General features: G+C 47.1%; 4 protein-coding genes across 4 annotated transcripts; all 4 read right to left on the reverse strand.

The window, feature by feature from the left end:
• Positions 1–1503: 1503 nt before the first annotated feature.
• Positions 1504–1882, reverse strand: ANOM_000269 (CVNH domain-containing protein; the record flags this gene model as incomplete). Its single annotated transcript, XM_015545527.1, has 2 exons — positions 1504–1691; positions 1750–1882. 2 exons carry the CDS (start codon positions 1880–1882, stop codon positions 1504–1506), a joined length of 321 nt encoding a protein of 106 aa, XP_015412530.1.
• A 4663-nt stretch (positions 1883–6545) lies between these two features.
• On the reverse strand, positions 6546–7121 carry ANOM_000270 (uncharacterized protein; the record flags this gene model as incomplete). The annotated part of the gene is made up of 1 exon (XM_015545528.1): positions 6546–7121. The coding sequence occupies one exon, from the start codon at positions 7119–7121 to the stop codon at positions 6546–6548; it is 576 nt and encodes a 191-aa protein (XP_015412619.1).
• A 1656-nt stretch (positions 7122–8777) lies between these two features.
• ANOM_000271 (uncharacterized protein) lies at positions 8778–9326 on the reverse strand (the record flags this gene model as incomplete). The annotated part of the gene is made up of 1 exon (XM_015545529.1): positions 8778–9326. One exon carries the CDS (start codon positions 9324–9326, stop codon positions 8778–8780), a length of 549 nt encoding a protein of 182 aa, XP_015412620.1.
• Positions 9327–10844: 1518 nt separating this feature from the next.
• On the reverse strand, positions 10845–14286 carry ANOM_000272 (uncharacterized protein; the record flags this gene model as incomplete). Its single annotated transcript, XM_015545530.1, has 6 exons — positions 10845–10906; positions 10969–12330; positions 12400–12760; positions 12811–13023; positions 13085–13802; positions 13856–14286. 6 exons carry the CDS (start codon positions 14284–14286, stop codon positions 10845–10847), a joined length of 3147 nt encoding a protein of 1048 aa, XP_015412621.1.
• Between the last annotated feature and the right edge of the window lie 1284 nt (positions 14287–15570).

The following is a 15570-nucleotide window of genomic DNA, read 5'->3' on the forward strand; positions in this document are numbered from 1 at the left end:
GACATGGCGAAAATGATGTGATATCAGCATAGTAAAGATAATACAACAATCTCCGTGAAAAGCACATTGACAGAAGACAACTATATCAACATATCCAATCTAGACCAATTATTGATCTGGAGCCTAATATTCACATCCAATTCCAATAAAGAAGAGCGCATTGCGCCAATGAGTTACTAACAAAACTATTCAACAAAAAACAACCGGTTAGTACCCTATCAGCACCCGGGCCACGGTAGCCTGAGAAAATTTCCATCAATAGGCACCGTGAGCAAGATGCTAGATACAGCAACTAAATACATCATCTTGTAGGGTCAGCTGTATTCCTCTTTTTTTAATAGCCACCCATCCCCAATCCTAAGTCTAGTGATAGCCACCCAGATATCCTTTGCAGATCCCCAAAATCGACAGATCAGTTGTAGCAATGGAAAGCTCCCCTTACTGAGATACCCATTGGTTCCGGTATGGGCTGAAAACAGTTAAATAGTATAATATCTAGGAGTATCTCCTATGATCTAATCGACTGGGCTATATAGGGCTCATCTTAAACCATAGCTTAAGCAGAGGTTCCTAGTATTGAAGCTATCTAAACCCATCTACTGGATGGATTTGTCACGAGGAATTGGAAAGCGCCACCTTGTAGTACTCTCTGTGATACTGTGTGACAGGAAATCTCAATCATCTAGGTTCTATTGGTCAGAATGTTTACAGATCGCGGATCTCAATGGTCTGGTGTAGCTACTAATTACAATGTTCGTGACATAGTCGCGGTATTCTCTTCCTTACTTCATTACAAATACTGGTGGGACGTGGGCGTCATTGATGGGTAGATTGGCGATACTCTGGTAGACCGTCAAGCGGTTAATCACCTTGTCGCTTGGTCGCCAGAAGAAGTGAAGACTATAGCTCAGCTTGACGTTCTTTCTCCTCTTACCGACCACGCCCTTGTTGAACACACTGCGCTGGGACCGGTGTACTGACCAGGTGGTGTAGGACTTTGGAACACTGCAGCCTTTGGTGGCTGAGCCCCACACACTAGTGACCAGTGGGAACGCAATCCACGGAGTGGAATTTCTTGATGTTGAACTGAGTGGTGGTGAGGGTAGGATAGAAATAATCTGGACATCAACCGGCAGTTGCTCAGCTGTCTTTTCTGCATGGCACAACCGATATTCGAATTGATAGCATCAACATTCCGGCCTTTCATCTAATGTATGTTCACGTTGCGTTCGCTCTTTTTATTTTAACTTTAAATTTAATAAATTAATAATTTCTAGTATTTTATTTTAGTTTATTCATATACTAATATATATTTTTTTGCCGTGGGAGGAACGCAGACATACACATTTGGGCATGGGAGAACTGGGGTTACAATGGATACCATCAAGATATAAATGCATGCTATATTATCTTATTGACTTGCTTTTCTGTCCAGGATAACTCGATAATCTTCAATTGTACTACCATCGTACATGGATAGATAATTAGCTTATCAGACAAACATCATACAAAGACAAAGGCCCCGTTCTCATTGATGACCCGCTCAGAAAGGTTAACATCGCTTTCAACTGACTCTCCATTTTGATTGAACAGGCCGGCGCGTAGCACCGGCACTTCGCCGTCTCCTTCAATCTCGAATCTGACATTTTCGGCCGACCCGGAGAAGTTCTCGCCGTCCCATTCGAAGGATCCTAGAGCAAGCCGATGTCAGAATAGTTTGACTAGATTGGACATTTGTGTATCACCCACCGTCGTTGTTTCCGAGGAACTCATCCAAGTCGATCTCCGACTCCTGGAGCTCTCCCTCTTCGTTCCTAAGAAGCGCGAAGAGGATGTGGTTATCCCTGATCTCGATATCCTCAGCACTCAGGTGGAAGCTCATGGTGAATGCAAAGAGAGTATACGACTTTAAAAGAAGATATGAGAGGGTGAGGAAAGATGGCTGTTGTTTGAAGAAGCAAGGGTGAAGAGGTTGATTGACCAGACTGATAGAGAAGCGAAAGAGGTGGTCAACAGGTGGGCTTTATATCCCCTCAACTATCAACAACAGAGCATACCCCACGTTGCACTGTCACATGGATCCATGATGTTCAACACATGGCCTTCGATCATTAGTCCAGTACTCCCGCATCGCTGCAGGTAGTGGAGAGGCGAAGGAGCACAGCAGGGGACCACAGCGACTCCATCAAGAGATGGTGTTTCAACCCGCGCTGGGAGATGGCTTTCGAGTGTCCAGGCAACAACCATAGCGGAGAAACCAGGTGATCCTTGCCGAATAAAATTGACACGGGCGCCGCTGTAGATGAGAGTCCCCCACTCGGTGTGGTTGTAACAGTGTAGAGGCTCTTGGCAGACAGGTCAATAGTGGACCCTGGAGGGGAATGGGTCCATCAGTGGGCGGGGTACGCCCCGTTGGAGGGTCGCTATCAACAATCAATATGGCGTCAGGTGGTACCAGACCAAGATATTAATATAATCTATGGTATTATCTGGTCGGTTCTGCCGGATCTATGGGCGGTTGGATGATTGAAGTGTGGAAGATGGCGTGTATTCACCCCGTCCTGCCCGTTTCTGATGGCGACATCGCATCCATGCCAGGGTCCGCATTTATTGGTCCGCATGAAGGACGCCAAGGAGGTTATATTGCTGCAAGTGGCGTAGGGCTGACGTGATCTCGCAGCTCTGTGCTGCATCCACTTCCAGCTGCGTGAAATTGACTCTGTTGTTGCGTTATTGTGGCTTGGATACTTCCATTCCGAACCAAGACCTGCAAATGTCAAAGCGGAAGTGGGTTTCAACCTGCAACCAGCCACAAATCCTTTCATATCTTATTCGTTGGCAGTCAAACTTCCCAGTCGGGTTGTACAAAGACGGCTGATCAGCTTTGTGGATTGAGATCACAAAATCGCGAAATTGAGTGTAATGTGCAATCCATTGTCACCCAAGTGGTCTCCTGGTGCAAAGCAGACCCCGGAACGCCAGAAAAGAGGACTCAGCGAAGAGGCACTGAAACAGTAGTGAGCATATTAAATGTTTGATCGATCCATGCATTGCTTGGCGCATACATAGGCAGCCAATATTAAGAGGGCTGCCACCTGTTCCCTTGGCGCTTGGCCATCATTCCCAGTGATACTAAACTAATCTGTTCAAATTCCACTTTTACTGGCAGTCAAAATCGGCATAATATGCATTGCATCCATTTATTCTCTTTATCTATCACACGTGCGAAAAATGAGCTACCCTATTGTTCCCTTTTATTTGTATAATTGTTCCTATATATCTTGAAACTCCAGGCCTTGGCACAAAAGTAATTCAGAGCAGGAGATTCAAACTCAAAGGCTGGGTTAATGCTGCTATTCATTTCATTTTGATTATGTACTTTTACCAAAGAGCCACTTGTGCTACGGGAACTCTGCTGTTGCTAGTCTATTCTTTGGCTCAAGTTTCATTATTCCTGGAATAAATCTTTTGTCCTCTCTGAATACCTCATATTCTGATATCCTTCAAAACGAGCTTTTCTTTTCGGCATGACTGGCTTTCCATGATGTACACCAGGATATTTAATGTGCCCTGATGGAAGATTTTGCAGTATTTCAATAGGAATGGCCCCAAGAACTCACACTGTTTCATATGTGTGTTTGTGTAACCCCAGCCAATTCGAAGCTGCGATTCAGCACTCCTCCATATAGGCGCTCAAATCATGTCATTATCCTTGGCACGGGCCCAATCTGCGGGCACAGTATTACCACAGTTTGCAAGTTGAAAATATGTAAACAATATATCTCCTTGGCCACGGTTGACATGAATGTTGTTGCGATTTTTATCATTCAAACTGTATGAGAGGTGCCATTCAATGGAGATATCAATTGTACATACTTACCTGTATGTACAAATTTATTATCTTATAGTATCTTTACGTTTGCAGTAGCTGTGTACCTAGCAAGCCAAGGAGTCTCTTGCAATTGTTTGCCAGTAGCGTATATCCCATGTTGGCTGCGAAGGCATTGGCCTAACCGAAAGTAAGATGTCATCGCTGGTTGTATGACATCTGCAAAATAATTTCTCGGATACCAACAGGCACACACGAACTCTTACTATTACGCTTGGAGCGAAGCTCAAATTTCAAGTGTCACGTTTAGTCGGGATCGGATTTAAATCACCAATCTGTATATGTGAACCTCAGGCAGCAAAACTCGGCGTTAGGCATCAACACTTTCTTTGGGTTTGACCCAACGCGTTCAACATATCATCCCCTCACCATCCAAATCACCAACATGTCGAAAGATCCACTTTACAAAGGTCTAGGGCATGTCTTAGGAGAAATCTCTCTAGATACCATCCAGCCAAGAGATGGTCTTGTCACCAAAGTCGATTTAACAACATTAACATCATACAACCTACTTCCAAAACAGCGCAAAACAATCGTCGTCCCGGGTACGTAGATCAACTCTTATCTCGATACAAGTGCTCAACGTACCAGGCTCACCCTCCATATGGAGACCCCCGAATACACCAATAAAGGTGAAAGTAGATGCGGGGAGATACCAAATGGACCCAAATCGACATGTATTCCCCAAATGCTCTCTCGAGCCCCTCTTCAGGGCATTATCGCTCACACAGCCAAACATGAAACTCAATGACATCGATCTTGTGACGGATCGACGTAATCTCCGCCTCTTGCTGGGTTTTGTGAGTGGCAAGAAGGGTCCATTCCGCATCGACGTGGAGGTCATCAACAGCACAGTATTATTTTCCTGCTGGACCCCGAGAGCAATTAATTATGTTAAGGGTTTCCATGGCTATGGGCATGAATTTGAAAAGGTATCTACCCGCCAACCAAAGGTAGTCAGGGATAGCTTGACACATAATCGAATCATTCGCTACATGTTCGGGGATGTTAAGATTATTATGCGATATGAAGTCGACGGCTGCACCGGGTCTGACAGGGACATTCACATGGCAATGCTACATCAGAGGTCCGAAAGACTCCAACAGGCTATACAGTAATAAAGCGTGGAAAGCTAGTGGCTCCGTCTCGGGTTATCGAAATTAAAACTGGAGCAATTGGGAAAAATTTGGATATCTCCAAGAACACAGAACAACTTTGGTTTTCCCAGACACCCTTGCTCTGTGCTGGTCATTATGATGAAGCCGGGAATTTTACCAGCATTACGAAAAAGAACTTCTTAAAGCTGGGAAAGCTGCAGAGGTGGGAGAACAATCATCAAGAACAGTTGAATAAACTTGCAACGTTGCTTCGAGTTATTGTTGAGTTGGCTAAAGCAGCGGCTTCGAAGAAATTCGCATTAGTTTTGTCAGAAGGTACATTGAAATTATTTGGTTTGGTGAATCAAAATGATAAAGGATTGCCTGTTGACTTGCACTCTATGTGGGAGTAGTTCGGTAGTGCCACCGACGCATTTGGATAGACTCTTTTTGTCAGATGGTCTTTCAGTCAATGTTTCAATCTATCTGGATTGTTGTTGTGCACTCCGTCATGAGTCGTTCCGAAAGGGCTGTGAGGCTGGAGTGTTATGGCAGCTTCTGCTTCTTCTTTTTGTTTTTCTTTTTTCTCTCTTTCTTTGTGTTGACAGGGAAAACATGATACTGTTATACTCACGCCACAGAATATTTCGAATCAATGAGCTGCTTCTGACTTCTTATTCTGCTGCTACGGAGTCTGGCGATATCCGTCTACAGTTAAGCAACACTTCGGTATTATCTTCAAGAATATTTTTCATCATTCACCAGTATACATGCGAGACGCCCGTATGGGTTAATGAAATCGATCGCCTGAGGATGAAACATAACCCATACCGAATGACAGTGCAAAAATTGGTAATACTTAGAATTTGCCTTGACAAACAATGGACATTGCATGATATCCACGTGGCAGCCAGCGTGGTTGACAATTACGTGAAAAAACACCATGGTTGCAGTTCAATCATATATTGCTATGGGTATAACTCAGGAGCCAAGATGGGCGAACAAATGCAAGACCACTTCGGTCCCTTAACAGAAAAAGGTAAACATCGATAATTCAACTCGCAAGTCGCGAAGAAGTCATAACAACATAGCTCATAGACAAAATTTCCCTCGGTACAACCGAGCAAGTGAAGAAAGCAAATAAACCATCCACCAGATGGTTGCATAAGCGGGTACAATATCCGGCTATTCAACAGGCACAGTCAAGCGAATCAAGCCCGACAGACAGTTGGGTAATGCAAGGTATTCCCATAAAGGTGAACACTGATCCTCCATAAGAAACCGAAGAGAGTCCGGTGATAAGATCATCTATCCCCTCGGGGGTAGGAAGTTTTCCTCCGATCGATACCAATGATCTAACCTGATCTAATCTCACTCAGAAGTGGAAGAGGTAATTCGTGATCGAACTAGGTGGGTAGAGTAGCCCGTAGCCACGGCCATAATCCTCAGATAATGACAGTCATGGTCATATAACCATATATACCGGATCTGGAACATCGATATAGAGGAAAAGGAGTTGAGAGAACAATCCGTCATTTGTGACGGAGCCACTTTTTCATTCAGCTCTTGTCATCGCGCTGGCGCAAGCGGTCAACACCGCCGCGAACGGTGTCGCGAAGACTGAATCCTCCGAACAACCAGTCATTTGAGTGACGACCGTAGTGGTTCACGGTTCCACTGTAGCGACGGTAGTCGTCACTCGATTTGCGGGAGTGGTAGGAGTCGGATCTGCGCTTTGTGGGGTGTGTCTCCCTGATGGAAGAAGGGGAGGCGGGGGGAGACATTTGGGTAGGGCTGGCAGAGCGACGGGGAATGCTGATGCGAGCCATTTTGTCGCGTTTGAGGATGTAGGTGCTCTCGGAATCGGAGCGACGCGAGCGTGTGGTGGTTGGGATATCACCAGGAGCGGGTGATTTGGACCTCGAGCGAGAGCGGGAAGCGAGGAGTCTTCCTGCTGTCAGGGAGAGTCGGTTGGTTTTTGTTTGAGATTGGGTTGAGGTAGTAGGCCTTTCTGGAAGGCTGGAGGAAGAGTTGGATGAGGAGGTAGTGGTTGTATGGGAGAGGGAATGCTCAATGCCGGACCGCTGTTGTTGCAGGATGTCTACTTGAGGGGTAGTAGTGTTCTGATCTTTCATCGCTTGAAGCAGCAGAAATAGGGAAGCTTGGTATTAAGATATCTAAGCAGAGATAATTGTTGCTGACGAGAAGAAGAAATCGCAGAGAAGCACGGGGTCGCGAGGGTTATTTATGTTTCCTGTCGGCCCTCCCGAAAGGATCCCCCTTGACGACAGTTTATCTTCTAACTCATTCCCCTCCTGGCCTATCGTGATGGGACACTGTCAAATTGGCACGCGGCCCCCTGTCGGAGGTGACCGTGCCGACGAATGGAAGGATGCCAACAGGGCATCGGGCCCCATCGATAGGGCTTTAGCGGGGATTCTTGTTTCTGTTTTGACTCAAGTCGGTGAGGGTCGTGGGGAGACCCACTTCTCTGCCCTACGAGGTACGCGGTTTAACCAATCACCAGCTGTGATGGACCCGCACAACCCATGAAGAGGCTCGAATTCACCGCTTCTGCCTGGAAGACTCACCCTTCCCATAGTCACTCCCAACTCCCTACAATGGAAATGAGTCTGCCTGATCATACTGGCTTCCTTCCCATCCCGAATACGAACTGTCGTGGTTCAAGACAATCTGTCCCCATCCGTCGCACAGCTGTCTTTTTCCCTTCCTTTCGTGACTGTGGACAGAAGATCAGTCAGAAAAAGGAAAGAGAACCCCTCACTTTGACAGAAACGAGACGCATGTTCAGCTGATACATTCCGGGCTAAGACAACGCCCGGCCCAGAACTAGTTTCTAGCGTACTTCGAGAAGACACGAAAGCCAAGTCATTCGTCTTGGCCCCCACCCGGACTAAATTCCAACAGAGCACATTCTCACTGGCTACCGCGTCAACAAGATGATGACAGGAAATTACATTACTTCATGGTCTGGTTTTAGGGCTGAAAACTGACCAGAATCCATGGTCGGCTTCCCATTACGGCTGACTACATACCGCGGTATGGGCCTGTGGAAACCACCTAACATTATCGACTTCTAATTTTGATCCCAAACATAGCATCCCGCGGAGATAGCGATCCAGACCCGCATCGCACTTCTCCAATTAATTTGACCAATGCAACCTTGACCACTGCATTCCGCCCGGATATCGGAACATTCTTCGTTCCACTTGAGGCTCTATCTTTACCCAATGACATCATGATTGGCGCGCCCCGTTTGCCAAGAGGCAGTCATCGGCACGTTCGTTCCGTGCTAGTCCGAATGGCCTCGGGCGTGTCCTTCCTCTTCTGTACGGAGTATGTCAGGATGCTTGGTCGATTATGATAGGTCCGGTGGTAGGGCAACACCATGGGTACCCTAACGGTAAGTCTGGGGTAAAGTTAGATCCGGTACCTTTACTATGTGCTGGAGTAAACGGCTGATCTCAAGTACTAAATTAGGGTGAACTATGGATTTGTATAATTGAGATTCTCGATTCGTCTCATTTTTTTTTCCTTTCTATCTTTTCATCTCATCCGTTATCTGACTCAAAAGCAGTTCGAACGCCTCCCCATTATGCTGCCTCTAATGCAATGCAGATGACTCCTTCCCCTTTCAACCCGCGAGAATCAGTAAACACGGAAATCAGACTACCAACCACAAGCATGATAATGATGATTACAAAAGCAAACTACAGAATAGGAGCTCACAAACACACAAGATCATGAAGAAAAAAAAAACAAGATGGAAATCACTCCTCCTTAAGCGTCCACAAACTCGCACTCGGCCGCCTCCAAGACCGCGGCTGCTCTGAGTGACACCGGCGATGGTTTCTATCAACCGCCAAATGCTTAGGCAGGCTAGAAAGTTCCCGGCCTCTATCAGGGGCAGCCTTCTGCACAGAGTGTTGCTGCGGCACCCAGTATGAAACCACCACATTCTGGCCGGCAGTGGTCGTGGTGGGCAGGACGAAAAGTGACCGAGCCTTATCCAACGGCGGCCGGATCATGCGGCGCAATGATCCAGAGCCATAGCTGTACCCAGTGGTAGGGCTGGTGTGTTCGACTGTGGTCTTGGAATGGGGCCAGATCCGATAATGGGGGCGGGTGGTCTTGGGAGGAACGATCCCAGCGGACGCAGCATCGTCTTCAAGATAGTCACCCGAGACAAGTGGAGTGAGAAACTGTTGTTCGAGCTGAGTCTGCTGTTCTGCAACTTGCAAAAGAGGGGCGTTACGACGGGGTCCTGGCCCGCAGTAGGGCCAGGAATGGCGTCTTCTGTGGTGGAGTAAATGAGGCATGCCAACAACGCAACGCTAATGAAAACTTGCAGAAAGCACGAATTCCACTAGGAAAGAAGGTCAAATTTATAGGTAGACTAGCGAGGAGAAGAAAAGAAATAATGACCAAGCCCAGGCAGAACCAAAACGCTAAAGGGTACTTTCGAAAAAAGAAAGTCCGGTGTTGAGAACCCTCCTCAACGAAAGTCCCAAATCTCGCAACGTCTATTCATAGCGCAATGGACACATCTCAATAGTGGTTACAAAAGTGCGTAGGCAGTGAGGATTATAAAGCAGCTCCGCCTCTATTGGTTTGGTCATGAGGCCCGCACGTGCAAGGCGCACGCGTCAAAGGGTGTAGTATACGATCGCCCGGGTGACTCGTCCGGCGACTGAAGATCCGGGGCTTGAAGACTCATAGTTCGAACTAGTCCGACCGATCACACGGAACGCGTATGAAAACGCCCTGAATTGAGTCATCGCGGGACGCAGTGGCGGATAAAAGCTGTTGACTAGTGACGAATAATGGCGGGAAATGTTGCAGCTTACTCGGCAGGAACAAAGTTAGGGCTGGTAGTACATACAATAGCTTTCTTTTTTTTATGCGATCGGGCTTACATTCTTCAAGAGAGCTTTCTGCAATCTGTTCTTATCGCTTCTCTCAAGCTTCAATATTATATCTGGTGTCCCACCGGACTCTATGCGACAAGTTCCATTCCCCCCAGACAGTGGGTGGGGTTAACAGTCAGCGGGTGATGTGCAGTCTCTCGACTCCATCACAAGTCTCCCAGAGACCATCTTCTGGCACGAGCGGCTGTCATTGCCCCTCATCCAACTGCTGCAGTGTTACATCTCAAATATAAGTTGGTACTGGAAATGACTGCGATCAAGTATGTGTACTACGTCATTCTCAGATACTTACGCAATACACAGTTAGCAATAGTAGGCATGTTTCCAACGATCAACAGCCGATCCTCTGACTACTAGTATTGACCGCCGATTTTGGTATGGTCGAAAAAAAAAAAAAAAAAAAAGATCGCACTACATGGACGGACCTGGTAGGAATCAGTAGTCTCGAGGCTGAAACTCCTTGATCGTACAATCATACAAGTATTGTGTGTATCTCCTTAACGTCTGTAGTCGGAAATTCTTCATTAGGGCACCTAGAACTTGGATACCCCCAGTTCCTTAGCAAGAGAAAGAGCGTTCCACAAAAGGCAAGTCACGCGAATACCGAGATGGTTCCCGGTTCGACCCTGGGCGTGATCCTGGGCGTGACTATTCTTTCTTTTCTGTCGCATACCTTTGGACTTCTTATCCATTATTTTTCTGCTTCTTTGTCTTATTGACTTTTGCAAGGATAGCTAGAATAAGACACTATCTAAGTGGCTCTTGATACATCTTCATTTCAAATTGCAGTCAATTGATGTACTTTCCGAAGAATCCCATCGTCCCAACATATAATATACAACCAACACACATAGACAGACAAACTTGAACATCCAAACCAACGCCGCACCATATGCCAGCCCAAAATAGTCAAACTCCGTATGCAGGAGGAACAGAGTCACCTTCCAAAGCTGAAACAAAATCATGTCGGTCTAAAAGCATCACTGTTAGCTACACATAAACACACTAACCAAGTCATTTTCGTAGACTATACCTTTAGCAGTAGCAAAGTTTATCGCGATTTGACCACCCCGTCGGGTCATATTAGGGTCTTTCGGAGCCACGGCGAGGATACCTGCCATATTAAGGAATGATCCCCTGGAATATTGAAGCGTTGAAAAGTCGACTCGCGTGCTATCCTTGGTCTGTTGTAGTGCACCCGGCATAACGGAGACGGTCAGCCATTTGTCGGTGATATGTTCATCCCACCGTGACGACATCTGAATAGACGCTCCTTTTCGCCATAGCTGTACCTGCGTTTCGCCTTTGCTTGACTTTCTGGCTCCGAAAAGACTTTTACCTTTGGTCACTAGGGAAGCAGCGCGTCGTGAGTACAGAAGTTCGTACCCGTTGGCTAGCGAGCTCATAAAGCTACGCAGTAGCGGTTCCTCGTCGAATTCTGCTATCATATTTCCGACCTTCTTCTCGCAATGGGAGAATGATACTGGACGGTCAGCTGGGTACAACTTGTCAACATGCGACGAGATATAATCGGTGTAGAATAGGCGCGGAAACCGGACACGTAGGGTTGTGTGGTCATAGTCATAGTCTGTGTCTCGGTAGACGTAGTAGAGGCTGCAGTATTTCCAGGTCAAACGAGACTGGATGAGCATAATGGCCTTATACTGCTTTTGGTCCGCTGTCGGATCTACAACATCATAGACGTAGCCAGAGCTGCTAGGTTGATCCCAAGAAAAGCTTGACTGAGAACACATGCTTAGAATGGCCTTTTCAAAATCTTCCACTTGCTTCTGGGACCGGAAATGTAGTCCGAGCCCGATATTGGGGCTATTGTCATCGTACACATAGGAATACAAAGGATGGTAATTGCCGTCCGTTTTGGTTGACCTTTCTTGGCACGTGTCTGACCATTTCACCAAAACCTGTCCAGACTCTTCACCGCGGGAGACCTGGACACGACTCATGGGCATGAATAACTCAATGCATCTCGGTGCCTGCTCGGCTACCCAGGAGCTAATGACCATGCGCCGGACAGACTGCCATGCCTCTCCATAAGACCTCTCTAGAATGCGCACTTCGCACGATTTGCGAATTACCTGGGGATTCATAGCTCTCATAGTGGGCGCCTTCAACTGTTCAAACTTTTCGACCGAGCTCCTAAATAGGACAGTCTCAGAGAACTGATCGGAGTCCACTGGCTCTCGTTGCCATACGGCGTCAAAGTATGCCTTTGGCAGATTTATGAAATACTGCAAGTCACACGTGTGTTGGAAAGAGACAGATACACTTTTGGTATCGAATCGTAGCACGATAGGTTCCGAAATTTTCATGCCAGGGTAACCAGAGACAGTTGCTTGCCAAACTCGTATCATTTGGCCCAGATCTTCGGGTAGAACTGGCCAGTGAATTATCAGTATGGGTTGGTTCGATAGAACTTGCAGTATTGCTGCGTCAATTCACTTACAGTCTCGCTGCAAACAAAGCGTACCACTCTGATTGCAGATCGTGATCTTCGGCTCGCTTTCCCCCTCTCTTGCAGACAAAAGGAGCATGTACGGAGCGCCTTTTGTTCGCATACGGAGCTTTTTGCTACCAATGCCAGCGTTCACGAACGTTCGGTAGAAAACCCTTTCTTCTTCATCTCCCGCGTCTTCTAGGTCAACAGTAGCCCAACGCACATTGTTCAAACCGATGATTGAGTCACTGCCCTTCTCGGCTGCTTCTTCCGGCTGCAAAGGTTCCCAAATATCGAGGTTTTGGGACTGCATGATAGAGCATTCGGGGACATCCAATGAGATAAAATGCGCAAACTCGTCTTTGATTCCCTACTGAACGATCAGACTACGATATTCAAACGAACCCCAACATGACTTACCTCCGATAAATCGGAGATCAACTTTCGGTTTTCATGGGTCAGAATGGTGTGAGAGCTTGGATCAGTCAAAACAATATCATATAAGATATATGATGCCTTGAGAAGATCAACATAGGCTTGATCGCCTGGGGCCCAGGACCCTGTTGGTGGAGTCACACTGCCTTGAGGGCCGACGAGGCTCGGCCTATCCGAACTGGCAAGAGTTGATCGAGCCTTTAAACTTTATTAAATGCCGTCCGTTTGTTTTGTAGGATAAGAGAGGGATTCAACACACCTTCAATAGCCACCATACTGCGACTCGTAGCCAATCACTTGTGTTTAGGCGTTTGATCCTCAACTCATCTTGCACCAAGGCATCAAAGATTCTCATAAGCTGGGGATCAGGTTGGTGGAGTTTATCGCGCGGTTCATATCGCAACGGTCGAAGGATACTTTCACGGATTTGTACTTGCTGAAGCTGATGCATAGCAGTTGCGACAGCACTTGTGACGGCTGTATTATCCAGCTCAGATCCTGGGGACTCAGTGCGATCATCCGAAAAGGGCTCTTCTCGCAATGCAGGGTGGATGCCGAGCTGCTCACTCTCAGAGCTAGGCATTCTTAGATGCCTCGACTCTGATGCACATGAACCAGTGCGTCTAACAACATAATTGTGGGACATGGAACGCTTCAGTGGGTCATTGATTGACGGAGAGGTAGTATTTGCTGTGGTTGCTGACCACTCAGACCTGCCAGAAAGAATCGATTCCGTAGTAGAGATACGAGCATGGATCTCAGCAGTTGGAAGGCTATTTGCCCTCATGGGAACATTTTTCGGACTAATACGCAGTGGCTCAATACGCAATGACTCCTCAAGCTGAAGTTCATCATCTCCCGGTATTGGTGGGGTTCTCAGGACACGCTGCCCACGCGAAAGCGTTTCCGGGGTGGGAGGGAAGCTTTTCTGTTCTAAAGCATCCGCCATTGATCTCTCAATTCTTGTCAAAGTTGAACTATACCCGTAAGCAGACACACACGAAAAACAACAACTATCTGTTATACTTACTTGCCAATCGAGCTCATACATAAGCTAAGGTTGCAGGTATGGACCATGATCCTAGATTTTAAATCATCTATCTGTCCTCGTTGTGCGATCAATTTGACTCTCTGCCAAAATTGTTTGCCATCACCTACTCCCAAATTCCTGTACTTGGTGATTAAATCCTTCAACTGCTGTAAGGTCTTGAGGCAGGCGTCTAAACATCGCTGTAAAGTATTTCTGCGACCTTCCTCTAGGTCGTCGAAGAAGGACGTATTGGAGTTTACGTCATCTCGGAGAGCTCGAAGAACACCTTGCAGAGAGGCTAGTTCATTCACGAGCTGCTTAAAGACTTCGGGGGCGTCGTTAGTAATAAGATAGCAGTCATGGTAAAGATCCCACGCCAGCTTTGTGAGTGCGAGAATATCGGCCGCGTTCGAATCAGGGAGAGCGGCCATGGTGGCGGTCTGTTTGTTTAACGAGGTCCAATGCACGGAAGCGACAATAGAGTGTGTTGTAGATAGCAATAAATCAACATGTGTACAGTTTAATAGACAGAGAAATTTCCCAAAAATCCATCCCTGGTTCGGGAGGACGGAATTTGAATGATGTGGAAAGATGGGATAATAATAGAAAAAGGCTTGTAGGATAGATAAGCGTAAAACTTAGTACAATGGGTGCCCTTCAAATAAAAACTACGAAGACTGGCCCGCTCAATGGGGAAGATGGACCAGGTCAGAACTTTTCTGACCTGACTTCTGGTGGGAGACGCAGGATACTGCTGAGTATTATCAGGCGCGAACGCCCAGGAGGACACAGCGAAAGGGTACCAAGGTCGGTTTCGCAGAGGCGCAGCAAGGCATGAAAAAGTAGAACTAGAAAAGAAGAGCTCCTCAAGGTGCACCGTTACTCCTTGTGGCTCATCGGAGCCAGGGGATTTAGGTTTCTCATAGAGAGAACCGGAAGCCAATGACTGGGTGTTAGAGGCGAGTCGACCCCACAGGGGGAGTTTTCTTTGAGTCTTTCTGTCAGAACGAACAAAGACAACAGCTCTTGTAGTTGCTGGATGCGTGACTGAGAGTATTGGGGAGTCGGTCTAGACTTCCTTTTTCACTTCATATCTTCCAGATGCGGCAGGCCAAGTTGAGTGAAGTATTATAGATCCGCAACTCGAGGGTGAACAAGAATCTGGAGAGACTGGCTCACATGGAGGGAGATCCAAGCCATTCCCTCGTGTTTGGTCCAATCAGACTGAGATCCTCCTTGTGCCCAAAGCCTTGCGGCTGTGGAGGAAGTTTTATGCGGGGGTGTCATTCATTGTTTGCCGTCGAGATGATCCATTGGTGGTCGCACTATTGAGCGCTCGGCTCTCGGGGTGGGTGTGTGACCTGATAAATGGAATAAGATAAAGGAACCCGAAGTGTTTCATTAGGCAACGGATATGGCCCTCTCGTAAATGAAGCCATAGCGCTATACTACTTAAGAAAGCTGGAGACTAAAAGGTAGTATGAACAAGATCGCGGAAGGTGGGTCCGCAACTCGTCGGACTCCGCGGCTGCCTCAGGCAAACGCCACCGTGTCGATCATTCTTCCAGTTTCAGGGGGCCCAGCATCCAGTTCATCCAGACCACGCGATAGGGATCACAACATCTCCAGCGTTAACCCGCTGGCATCTCCATGACAGAAACCTGACTTTACTCCTGGTATTTTCTTCTCACACGATCAAAGTCTTCCTACCTGGG

This window comes from Aspergillus nomiae (genome assembly GCF_001204775.2).
Source record: "Aspergillus nomiae NRRL 13137 chromosome Unknown contig00001, whole genome shotgun sequence".
NCBI lineage: Eukaryota > Fungi > Ascomycota > Eurotiomycetes > Eurotiales > Aspergillaceae > Aspergillus > Aspergillus nomiae.